General features: G+C 38.5%; 2 protein-coding genes across 4 annotated transcripts; one reads left to right on the top strand and one right to left on the bottom strand.

Moving 5' to 3' along the window:
* Positions 1 to 6,826: 6,826 nt before the first annotated feature.
* On the top strand, positions 6,827 to 9,106 carry zgc:110339 (uncharacterized protein LOC550490 homolog). 2 transcript variants are annotated; one of them, XM_064953006.1, is made up of 6 exons: positions 6,827 to 7,055; positions 7,175 to 7,226; positions 7,674 to 7,861; positions 8,141 to 8,194; positions 8,371 to 8,481; positions 8,609 to 9,106. In XM_064953006.1, the coding sequence occupies exons 1-6, from the start codon at positions 6,909 to 6,911 to the stop codon at positions 8,720 to 8,722; spliced, it is 666 nt and encodes a 221-aa protein (XP_064809078.1). In that variant the 5' UTR covers positions 6,827 to 6,908; the 3' UTR covers positions 8,723 to 9,106. The 2 variants fall into 2 exon arrangements, with proteins under 2 accessions (XP_064809078.1, XP_064809079.1); XM_064953007.1 differs by having other exon boundaries at positions 6,877 to 7,055; positions 8,039 to 8,194.
* On the bottom strand, positions 9,070 to 11,917 carry LOC135525301 (galanin peptides-like). 2 transcript variants are annotated; one of them, XM_064953008.1, is made up of 7 exons: positions 11,783 to 11,917; positions 11,598 to 11,678; positions 11,242 to 11,296; positions 10,766 to 10,837; positions 9,809 to 9,895; positions 9,584 to 9,655; positions 9,070 to 9,261 (listed from the first exon to the last, which is right to left on the bottom strand). In XM_064953008.1, exons 2-7 carry the CDS (start codon positions 11,676 to 11,678, stop codon positions 9,200 to 9,202), a joined length of 429 nt encoding a protein of 142 aa, XP_064809080.1. In that variant the 5' UTR covers positions 11,783 to 11,917; the 3' UTR covers positions 9,070 to 9,199. The 2 variants fall into 2 exon arrangements, with proteins under 2 accessions (XP_064809080.1, XP_064809081.1); XM_064953009.1 differs by lacking the exon at positions 10,766 to 10,837.
* Positions 11,918 to 12,656: the final 739 nt, after the last annotated feature.

The following is a 12,656-nucleotide window of genomic DNA, read 5'->3' as shown; positions in this document are numbered from 1 at the left end:
TGTAAAAAAAATGTAATCCAATTTCAATTCAGGCTGTAACACAACAAACTGTGGAAGAAGTCAAGGGGTATGAATACTTTCTGAAGGCACTGTAATTATTTATATTTTGAAATGTAAGGAGAAAAAAATCCCTCATGACACTGGAATCACATTTTTAGAAAATGCTCACCATTTTCATATCCTATACTACTTACCTTGTCTGCAACTAAAAGAGTTGATTGTCTTCGGCCAAGATAAACCATCTGTGATTTGGCCAATGTTCTTGTCCCCTTTTACTGTCAGGAAAATCAAAAAGGGTCTCAAGTTCAATAGTACCCCCCTGTGTGAGACAACTGTTGCAGGTACTCTGGACTCTCCTAGGAAGGCTGCTCATGTTAACTCAAAAACAAAAAAAGCTAATGTCAAGACTTCAATTGACATAATGAAAGTCAACACAATTAGAGTATCCTGTAGCCTATTGGTGTAGATCTTTAGATCTATTTGAAAGATTATCCAAATAATTTCTTATTGTAGCAGAGTGTTAACAGGGACATTTGCATTCAATGAAACAAATGGAAGGAATAGTTCAAAAGCATACTAAATTTGTACTCATATTTCAAACATATAACATGAACCAGAGCTGATGGAATTGCTCTCCATTCTGAGGCTTAGAATAAAGTGTGTGGGTGAATAAGATACATAAATTGATGCATAAGTACAAACAATGCCTTCAGAAAGTATTCATACCCTTTGACCTATTCCACATTTTGTTATATTACAGCCTTATTCTAAAATGTATGTTTTTAAACCCATCAATCTACACACAATACCCCATAATGAGAAAGAGAAGACAGCTTTCCAGATTTTTTTTGTGCTAATTTTAGAAAATAAAAAACAGACATAACTTATTTACATACATATCCAGACTATGAGACTCGAAATTGAGCTCAGCTGCATCCTGTTTCCATTGATCATCCTTGAGATGTTTCTACAACTTGATTGGAGTCCACCTGTGGTAAATTCAATTGATTGGACATGATTTGGAAGGCACACACCTGTCTATATAAGGTCTACAGTTGACAGTGCATGTCAGAGCAAAAACCAAGCCATGAGGTCGAAGGAATTGTCAGTAGAGCTCTGAGACAGGATTGTTTCCAAGGCACAGATCTGGGGAAGGGTACGTTCATCTCTAGGAGACAGAATGCTTTCTAGGAGACAGAACCGCTTTCTGAGTGGTATGAAGGCTGCATGGTCCCATGGTGTTTATACTTGCGTATTATTGTTTGTATAGATGAATGTGGTATCTTCAATTATTTGGAAATTGCTCCCAAGGATGAACCAGTCTTTTTTCTGAGGTCTTGGCTGATTTCTTTTAATTTTCCAATGATGTCAAGCAAAGAAGCAATGAGTTTGAAGGTAGGTCTTGAAATACATCCACAGGTACACCTCCAATTGACTCAAATGATTTCAATTAGCCTATCAGAAGCTTCTAAAGCCATGACATAATTTTCTGGAATTTTCCAAACTGTTTTAAGGCACAGTCAACTTAGTGTATCTAAACTTCTGCTCCACTGGAATTGTGATACAGTGAAATAAGTTAAATAATCTGTCTGCACACAAATGTTTGAAAAATGACTTGTGTCATGCACAAAGTAGATGTCCTGACCGACTTGCCAAAAATATAGTTTGTTAAAAAAGAATTTGTGGAGTGGTTTAAAAATGAGTTTTAATGACTCCAACCTAAGTAAACTTCCGACTTCAACTGTATATAGGTGAAAATCAGGCTGCTCTTGAGAGCTTTTAAATGTCTTAATGGCTTTATTCCTTGGTTGGATAGATTCTAGAATTTCATGATTAAACCAAGGGCTAGATCTCGGCTTTACCCTGACCCGTCTAATGGGAGAAAGGCTTCCCAAGCACTGTCTACCCCTACGCTTTCCAGCACAGGTGACCAGTCAATTTTACCCACTTGCTCCCCAAACATGTCAACACAGTATTTTTTCAGTCCTCTGATTCTAACAGTTTTGTGATACTTAAATATATGTTTAAAAACCCTCCTTGTGCAAAATGTAATAACATAATCACTGATTCCATGTACTATTACCCCACTCTGCGATGTTTTGGATTTATCAGACACTAATATTAAATCAATCGTACTTTGCACTGTTTCACATACCCTGGTGGGATCTTTTATCATTTGTGTCAGAGCATATGATCTACAGAAGTGCATAAATACATTGTGGGTTGGACTATCCTTTTTGCAGACATCAGTATTGAAATCCCCTAACAAAAGTATTTCCTTCACCAGCTAATTATTACAGATAGACAACACAATTTCGACACCTTCTTAGAATGCCTTCTGATTGGGCGGCCTGTAACACACCCCCAACCCAAAAAATGTAAAAATACAATTTTTACAATTTAACTAAATGTAATCAAAAATCTATGTAATCCCCAAAAGTAATTATTTATCTTGGGAGGGCCATAAACAATAACTAGCAATGCTGCATACTCAAATCTCACCTTTCTGGTAAAAATAGTTATGCAAATCTGAAGTGTTGTCACTTTTGAGGACACAAGCTCAAGTACACCAGTGGAGGCTCCTCAGAGGAGGACCATCCTCATCAGTGAATGTCATAAAAATAAAAATAGTGAAACGTTTAAAATGTTATCCTTTTTTGATAAAACTATACTATATATTATCAAGTCACCAAATAACTGATTAAAACACACTGTTTTGCAATGAAGGTCTACAGTAGCCTCAACAGCACTCATTCAATACAAAACCTAAGAGGCTCAATTTTCTCATCCCCTTCCATAGACTTACACAGTAATTATGACAAGTTCCGGAGGACGTCCCCCAAACTCAGAGCTCTTGCTGCATGAACTGACATGTCCACCCAATCAAAGGATCCACCCTCTCCCCACCGGTGTGATTGCTACTTCAGAGGGTTTAGAGCTTGAGGTAGTTACTTCATACAAGTACTTGCGAGTATGGCGAGACTGTACCCTGTCCTTCTCTCAGCACATATCAAAGCTGCAGGCTAAGGTTACATCTAGGCTTGGTTTCCACTATCGTAATTGCTCCTCTTTCACCCCGCCAGCCAAACTAACCCTGACTCAGATGACCATCCTACCCATGCTAGATTACGGAGACATCATTTATAGATTGGCAGGTAAGGGTGCTCTCGAGTGGCTAGAAGTTCTTTATCATTTGGCAATGAGATTTGCCACCAATGCTCCTTATAGGACACATCACTGCACTCTATACTACTCTGTAAACTAGTCATCTCTGTTTACCTGTCGCAAGACCCATTGGTTGATGCTTTTTTTTTAAACCCTTTTAGGCCTCACTCCCCTCCTATCTGAGATGCCTACTGCAGCCCTCATCCTCCACATACATCACCCGTTCTGCCAGTCACATTCTGTTAAAGGTCCCCAAAGCACACATCCCTGGGTCGCTCCTCTTTCAGTTCGCTGCAGCTAGAGACTAGAACAAGCTGCAAAAAACACTCAAACCAGACCGTTTTATCTCCATCTCTTCATTCAAAGACTCAATCATGGACACTCTTACTGACAGTTGTGGCTGCTTCACGTGATGTATTGCTGTCTCTACCTTCTTACTCTTTGTGTTGCTGTCTGTATCCAATAATATTTGTACCATGTTTTGTGCTGCTACCATGTTGTGCTTTATATAGTGTTGTGGTGTCTCGCTTGTTGTGATGTGTGTTTTGTCCTATATTTTTAATTTTTAATCCCAGCCGCCATCACGGGAGCAATGAGGCCACAATGAAGCAGTCATGATGGCATACAATGGAAAATGACACAAGGAGTGAAAGGAATTATGACAAAACACCCAATTATTGCTGAGTCATTGCCTGGACATGGAACAAACCTCACTTGATGTGAGATTACTTCAAATGCAAAACTCTACATAACAGATAACAGAGTATGAAAGAAATGACTGTATATCTTACTTATCCAAAATAGAAATGACAGATACAACTTATAGGATTTAGTGCAGTTGCAGTGACCAGGAGCGACTTCTTGGATTTGGAGTCCAATAGAGATCCACTGAGACTAGATTAGAGTGAAAAGTGAAGATGCACAGTAACTACCATGATCAGATGATTATGATATCTTGACAATATGTGCAGTGTCATAACATAAATGAATATAACTTTATAGAATGACAACATAACGTGACATAAGAGTCAGACTATGGTTGTGGTGTGATCCTACCGTACGACACTGAAAGTGGAGGACTGACCATCAGGGACCAGAGCCGGAGAGTGAGGGGTCAGGGGGTCTGGTGGTACTGGCAGGACATCCGTTATCCATATCACATGTCAACTCCATGGTCAATTGTTATGAAGCTTTTCAAGTTTGATGGTTGATTGGTGTTATTTATCAGCAGTTATAGAAAACATACTGGACTACATTTTCTAGATTGTTAGAGCCACAGTTGATCTTATACAGGTCATGAGACTTGAGGCTGAGACTGACATGCTGCTGATCTGTGAGGAGTAGGATCCAGCCATGTAGTTGTAGCTGTATTCAGAGCCAGGAGGAGCAGAGGAGACCAGCTGGTTGGGGGAAAGGAGGCTGTGGTTGGGTGGCAGGCTCATAGAGGGCAGGTAGGACTGAGGCTGTGGTACGTGAAGAATTGAGATTACTGGCAATACTACACAACACATATTCGACTGATGATAAGAATCACAAGCTTGTAATTTTTCTTTGAGTCATGCATGTAGATTAACAGCTAAAAATGCATATCACTGAGAGTCCACAGTCATGGTCTTGAGTCATGATTGTTGTGAAAGGAACTACTTGTTATCACAAACTTATATACCATTTGACTCTTGTAAGGTCATTGAACACATGTTTATAATACTGCTCCAGTGCCATCTTTAGACTCAGAGCCCTACTTATTCATAACCACTAAATCAGATGTCCAAGGCCAGATAAGATCATATTATTCTCCTTCTTATGTAAGACTGCATATTTGAATTGTCATGAAAGACATTTTTGTTTTTACCACTGTTGAAACGTTGTCATTGATCATGTGAATCCAAACGTATGTTCTCTGATAGAGGTCATATAGGGTCCTGCATTAAACAGTATTATACAAGCATTTATCTGTGTTATTGAAAACATGCACAGTAGGTAGACTACATGTACACTGCTATGTAGCCTAGTGGTTAAGAGCATTGGGTCTGTAACTGAACTATCGCTGGTTCGAGTCCCGGAGCTAACTTGGTGAAAAATATGTCGATGTACCCTGGAGCAAGGCACTTTTTGCTCCTGTAAGTTGTGTGTCTGCTAAGTTATGTAAACATCCAACAGGTAATTTTGAAATGTTCTTACAGACAGTCTGATGCTCTGTTGATTCTGAGGCATTAGCTATGCCATAGTCTCTGGTTCATGGTCATCCATGCTGTCCGGGCAAATACTCGCTACAGCATCATAGAATTCAGCCTGGATAAAACAAAATAATATGTATACGTAACTTAACAGCAACTTTAATTAGAGCAATATACTGTACCACTAAAATAATTGGAAGTGATATCCAGTAAAGTATCAGAAAACAACTAGAGTGTGTTGGGCAAGTTCATTTTGCATCGCTATGTGTCGTGGACGGGGTTTACACCTTCTAGACCATTGTATTACATCTCTACCCACTCAGAGCGCCAGCCATCGAAAAAGCGAACTGGCCCATATATTGAGGATTGTAACCGAAATTAGGTAAAATATTTTTAAAGCTTCTTGTTGGTTTTAATTGGCACTTACTGACATCATATTGCAGTAGACTGGACCCTCGGATGACCTCTGGCCACCAATTGAACTGAGATGGCTGTTATTTGCTGAACTGGATGTGGGCATGGAGGGAGTGAGGGCTCAGCATCATGTGGTGGAGGGTGGAATCTGTAGTTGTTTCAGTGATGGTCCATCCTGCTGGATGCAGCTGCTCTGCTGTACCCTGACCATTCCAACAGAACCATGGGGAATCACTCCTGGCACACTGTCTGTGTGATCTCCTGAATCAATGTTGACTTCCCATGGCAACATTTCCGTGTTTTTATCGAAACACATTGCATTTTGAGGCGTATACTACCACCTACTTTCGAGTCCATTCGCTCATTTTCATACCTCTGACATGCTGTAATGATTAAAAATAAAAATAAAAGTGGTGTAATAGCCTACAGATTTCTTGACATTTCGTTTGATTAATGTGATAGGCTCATGTCTTACATGTAGGGTGTACCCCTATCCCCACTTTATTTTGCCGGTGTTCCGAAAATCGCCCCCTGCCAGAATCCCTCCCCCCTCCCTTCTAATTTCCTTAATTTTGTGGCTAGAGTGAAATATTTTCTGTGACACAAATCGGAGTCAAATACTTTCTATAGAACAAACTTCACAAACTTCATAGGCAACCGAAATTAATAATTAATGTATGTGCGTTATATTAAACATAAAGGGAATAACTATGGCTGAATATGGCTGAATTATTATCCTTACACTTTAAAAAATACTAGTCAAATAAGACATGATAGAGATGACGAATTTTGGCAAAGATTTATTTATAGACTAATACAAAATCAGTCGCGGATTTAGGTACCGGCGACATGGCGGGGGGCGGCACGGGAGGGCGCCGAAGGGGGGATTCTTTTAAAATGTATACGTTTGATTTGGGTCGCCAAATGCGCCGAGTGGTGTTTTGGGGTTGCACTTTGGACTAGTAGTAAATAAGGACAATGGAGCGGAAACAGTTCAGACACGAAATCAAGCGTACCTAGCCTCATTGGTCCATTCGAGTTGCTATGAAATTTAAACCACGCCTTCAGATTGTATCGCTACAAAAATTATGTCTGGAGACTGAGACCGATCATACTACTTCATTACACAAGGTTATCAGACATCTACTAACTATGACTCTAAAATTCACAAAATGTCAATCTGTACTAATCACTGGAGCGAGCAGAGGCCTCGGTCTACAAATGGTGAAAGACCTGGCAAGAAGCACCGAGAGACCCAAAACAATAATAGCGACTGTTCGCAATCCAGCCGCAGCACAGGTAGGAGAACATCATGTTCAACTTGTTTGGTGAATTTCCACGGAATGGAAATACACGTTTGAGGATTCGCCTTTGCTGTAAATTTAGGGATACATAATAAAAGTTGATCTTCATTTCAGGATCTTCAAAATATTGCCAAGTCCTGCAAAGGTGTTTATATTGTACAGCTTGGTGAGTTGCATAGCCTACATCATTTGTAAAACTTGGACACAGGAGCTTGGGTGCAGTGTGATGCTGATTTGCCACATTTTGTTGGGTAATCGGTATATGATCCCATGTGCATCATGTGCCATGCATAGTTTGGACACATGCCCCATATGCCTTACTTGTTATACAAGCAAAATGCACAAGAAACACTGTATTGGTATTTCCCCGTGTGTTCCTCTCAGGGATTTTCTCCCTTCAAACTCATTGGAGTTACTAAAACGTATATTACACGCTCAATTATATGTTTGTAGGACTCAACAGAACATGCTGAAATCCCAAACAATAATGTTAAAGTAAATTAAACCAATACTGTAAAAAAAAAACAAGGAGAAAAACGAAAACTAAATTCTGTTTGTTTACTGGGAAGTTCCTTTTTGAATGGTAATGGGTCTATGATCTCTTCTGTATCAGATGTTGTCAGCCAGTCAAGTATAGACTCAGCATTGCAAGCGGTGTCATCTATACTTGGAAGTGATGGGCTGAATTGCCTCATAAACAATGCAGCCATCAATCTATCCACTGATCTGAAGACAGTGACACCTGACGCCATGATGAAGACTTTCGAGAGTAATACTGTTGCCCCTCTTTTTGTCACCAAGGTAAATCAATGTGTTGCACCTCTAGACGAGCATGTATGAGAAATATCTTAATTTTCTTGTAGCACAGAGGATATTTTTATTCATGCCCAAATCACACACATTTATGAAAAGTGTCCTACTTCATAAGAAACCTGTATTCTCAACTATCTCTAGATCACATAATGTTGTTTCTTGTAGGCATTTCTGCCATTGCTACAGGCAGCTGCTGCACGGGGCACTGGAATGGGGATCCATAGAGCAGCTGTGATTAACATCTCTTCCATACTCGGCTCCATTAAGGTCAACTGGGGAGCCGGAGCAGCCTTCAAAAGCTATGCCTACAGAACCTCAAAGGTGAACAGCAACCATAATGAGCCGTTTCAACAAAGCCCATATAAACATTACAGATCATCTCTGGTTGCAATATTAAGCATAGAATGTTTGGGTGTGGCGATAGTTAATCTGACTGTTCTTATGTGTACATATTCATTACATGTCCTGTCCATCTCATTTTGTTTATATATATGCAGGCAGCCTTGAACATGACGACAAGGTGTCTGGCCACTGACCTGGAATCTGAAGGGATTCTGTGCATGGCTCTTCACCCTGGCTGGGTGCGCACTGACATGGGTGGCCCACATGTGAGTCCCCATACTCTTGGTTGAGGCATTTTATGGTTGGGTCCTTTAGAATACATAAAAATACATGGCTGTGTATTTCAATGAGTTGACAGTTGATATGGTGCATTTCCTGTCTCTTATGGATCAGGCGGATTTGAGTGCGGAGGAGAGCATATCATCTTTGCTGTCTGTTATCACTGATCTGACAGAAAATAATCATGGGGGATTCTTGGACTACTCTGGAAACAAGCTACAATGGTGAAGCTCAACTTGGAAACAGTAACTTGTGGAATGGGTTATGTGCAGTTTTTCTGCTGGTGCTGCCAACAGTTCACTGGGACAAAACACAGCAGAGATCACAGAATAGAACAAACAACTGCAACATCATGCTATTATGTTGCTCAGCAATCTCTGATTCCTTTGTATCTAGTTGGTGTGAGAGAGAACTTGGAGATTTGACATTTTAAATTTGAGACTTTGTTTCATCTGAGTGGTTTGGGTTGTTACACTTTCTAAAGGTAATCTCACTGTTTGAATACAAAATATATACTGTATAATACATATATAGGAATAACAATGTTTTGCCATTCAAAGGTTTTATTCAATCCATTTCTTTCAAATTATAATAAGAACGTGATTAATCTGTATAGTATATTGTTGTTATGATGACACCAGTATAATGGGAAATGTACAGATACTGTTTGTAGGCAGGTGAGGTGTAGAGAAGAGATCAGTTGAACTAGGGCTGATCCATCTCTTCTGACGTGAGAGAGGAAGGCATGGTATCCAGAGCTCCGATTTCTGTAAGGTAGATGACAAAACATTTGAGTGAGCACAGTTAGATTGTTATAACTGATTAGGACTATGCTAGTATTTATTCTGTTCCAAATGTTGTAGCAACATATAGCCAGGAATCTTGACTAGAAATGTAATCTGTAAATATATTTGAAATACAAATATAACCAGACCATATGAAAAACATGATTATTTTACTATTTTTGGAACATGTCAAAACGCCTGATTTTTATTCATTAAAAAAATAACAATCAAGAAAATTCTGTCAGTGTTTTTGCTGTAATTAATTGTTGTAATTAAACATTAATAACAGACACCATGAACTTACCTTTAAGTTTCAGGTATGATAAGAAGTCAATGACAGTGTGTATTACATCCTCATCTGCTATTCTCAAGGCACCTGCAAAATAAGAGATCATCGTGAGGTGTAGACTACACTGAGTAAAGCAGACTTACTGTACAGTACGTCATCTACTCTAAATATATTTGATTTACCCTCTCATAGGCCAATGAAATGTAGGCTATAAGATTTGACAAGGCTTTAGCTTCTCACCTGTTTTGAAGTCATCGTCCAGGGGCATGCCTCTCTTTCCAGCAAGGCCATGCTTGTCACTGAGAGTGCGGTGACCGTCAATGCCGTCTGAACAACAAAACAAAAACATAGTTTGCGCAGCTGATTTTGACCCATTCCCTAGACGAAATCCCCTTCATTGCACACTACACACAAACACCGCAACCCTGCCTAAAGCTCACATGACGGCATAAGGCATCCTTTATGATGGTGTGTTTTTCCTTTTATCTGTCAAGAGTCTGAAAAGCAACCTGCAGGGCTTGAGTCATTGAATTGCTGGAAAACATATATTCACCAATGAAATGCGTGAAAGAAAGGCACATAATCATTGACGGAAACAGAACCTGAAATGTTTTTATACATTTTATATATATATTATGGAAGGATCCCTCCACATGCAAAGAAGGGTAAAATAGTGATTTCATTCTATATCCATCTGAAATTACTATTTTACCCTTCTTTGCATATATAATATATATACATATAATGAGAGGGGCAAGGAGCAAGAAAGACAATGGTTGAAATTACAATATACCTCACCCCATCAACTTTAAAAAGGTTTGAGTCAACAGGGCTAGTAATAGTGCACTGAATAATCATGTAAGAGCACTAATTATCTGAAGTGTAATCCTTGAATTTTAACGTTAACCCTTAGCCCTTGATGCGTTTCCCACAGTCATCACGGATCAAGTATAATTACATGCAAAAATGAAATGATCAACTTTGTTCTGACAGTGCCTCTTAGATTCAAAGATCCTGTATCATGGTTTAATAATTCATAAACAAGTGGAAAAACAAACCAATAAATATAGTGGCCATGGCTGTGATTAACACTTGGTTGTTGCATTAAGAGTTAAGTCTGCAAATAATAAACAGAGGAGCAAGGCGTCACAGAGCAATTCTTCTGCTGACTTCAATGTCCTGCAGGAGCTATCTTACATTGACTTAGCAGTTCTTCTCTCCCCCTTACGCTGGGATTATCCTTTATCTGTATTAGGTGATCAATACGACCTGAAACACAGGGATGATGGCATTTTACCTAAATTTACAACAAGGACCTGTGTTATGGGATACATCCTCATTCTGTGTTGACAATAATCCATGAACCTTGTGAATAAATGTGTTCCTGTGCAAATAGGCTTTTCAAAATAGTAATTTAAAAGGATATAACAAATTAAAATGTTCTGTGTCGTTCAATAACGACACAGAACAAGTTTGTTGGAATACATCATGCCACATTACACAGCCAGGTGAAATGTGAAAAAGTATAATAAAAGTATAAACAAATATGAGAAGAGCATGATAATGGAGACAGGGCAGGTGTGTAAATTATAGTTTAGTTAAAAGTACTTGATAGTGGCATTTTGACAGTCGTGTGAAAGAGTACATGTATTTAATACATAACAGTCACTTACGGGGACCCAAAAGGTAGCCAGCACTGTTTAGTGTCCACCCTCGCTTCTCTTTACCCTGTTATGAGACAAACACACACACACACACACACTCAAATCAGATTCATTATACACACTGCACACTGTACATCAGTTTTCTCAACAATTTATCTTATTTTCTGAATGCGAATTGCTTGACCTGACTATAGTGCAAGAACTCAATTATCTCAATGCTTGTTATGGTGTTGTGTCTAGATAATAGGCAACAACGTTCATATAATTGTAATGTTGCTTGCAATAACCTACGTGTAGTTAAAACAACGAGAAAATAAGAGCATTTAAAACAACATTTTGCCAAATACAATAAAATGTTGACCTACCGCAATCACTAATCCAATTGTTTCTGACAGAGCTGCAAATAAAATTAGTGATATGCACACTACTCCAAAAGACTTCTTCATCTAAATCAAGATATTAAAAAGGTGTTAGTTGTAGAAAAACTCTCAATTTTAGAAGTTAAAAGTCGCAAAACAAACATTTCCAAAGAAGTCTTAAAGCGGCTTACCTTTAAAGTTTTGTTCAACAGTACAAGAGATAAAAGATAATTTACAAGTGTAAGGCTTTCTTCAAAATAGGTATGCTTATAGAATAAGCAAAAATACAATGCAATATTACAGCAAAGAGATCTTCAATGTCCCTGTCGTGCTTCTGGTTTAGAAGAGAGTGATTTTGATGGCCTTTTATAATACACCCCCCACTAAACAAAATCCTGTTTCTGAAATTCAGACGTCACAACTACCTTCCCCCTCCTGTAGTGGTCATGTCACGATGAAATTACAATAACATCATCATGTTCTTTTCGCAACCTTATGAGACATTGAGTTGGACAATAGTTATTAAAGTCAGATACATTTTCTCACTAATAGAATCTCATGTGATGCCATTTGTAGAAAACATTTTATTATGCATGTCAAAATGAGCACTGCTATAAGATCAGTAAATCTAAAATATTAATGTTAGAGCCTCTAAGACTGGTAAGATGGTTCAAATGTAAAAATACAAAACCATTGCATACAAACATAGCCTAGAGATAAAAGACAAATTAGGAAGACAAGGGGATACATTTCCATGGGTTTGTGGACAGGTCAATTTTAATAGTCAGAAAAGCAGGAATTCAATAATGGAAGGGTGATATATATTTCGTAACAATGCATTGGAACTTTTCTGTAGCCTTTATCAAGAAACAGTTACCTTAAAATGTGACTAAAAGGAGATTTAAAAAAAAGTGTTTTTAGATATGGTGATAGTTTACAAAAAGGAGAAAAACAACTCACTCAGAGCTTTAAATTAAGTTCTTTATTGAATTAACAGATCAGATATAACAAGAGCCTGAATTATATGAAAATGTCATCCTATCATTGACAGTTTCCATTCATACT

This window comes from Oncorhynchus masou, chromosome 31, assembly GCF_036934945.1.
Source record: "Oncorhynchus masou masou isolate Uvic2021 chromosome 31, UVic_Omas_1.1, whole genome shotgun sequence".
NCBI lineage: Eukaryota > Metazoa > Chordata > Actinopteri > Salmoniformes > Salmonidae > Oncorhynchus > Oncorhynchus masou.
This window is presented reverse-complemented; position numbering and strand designations above follow the sequence as displayed.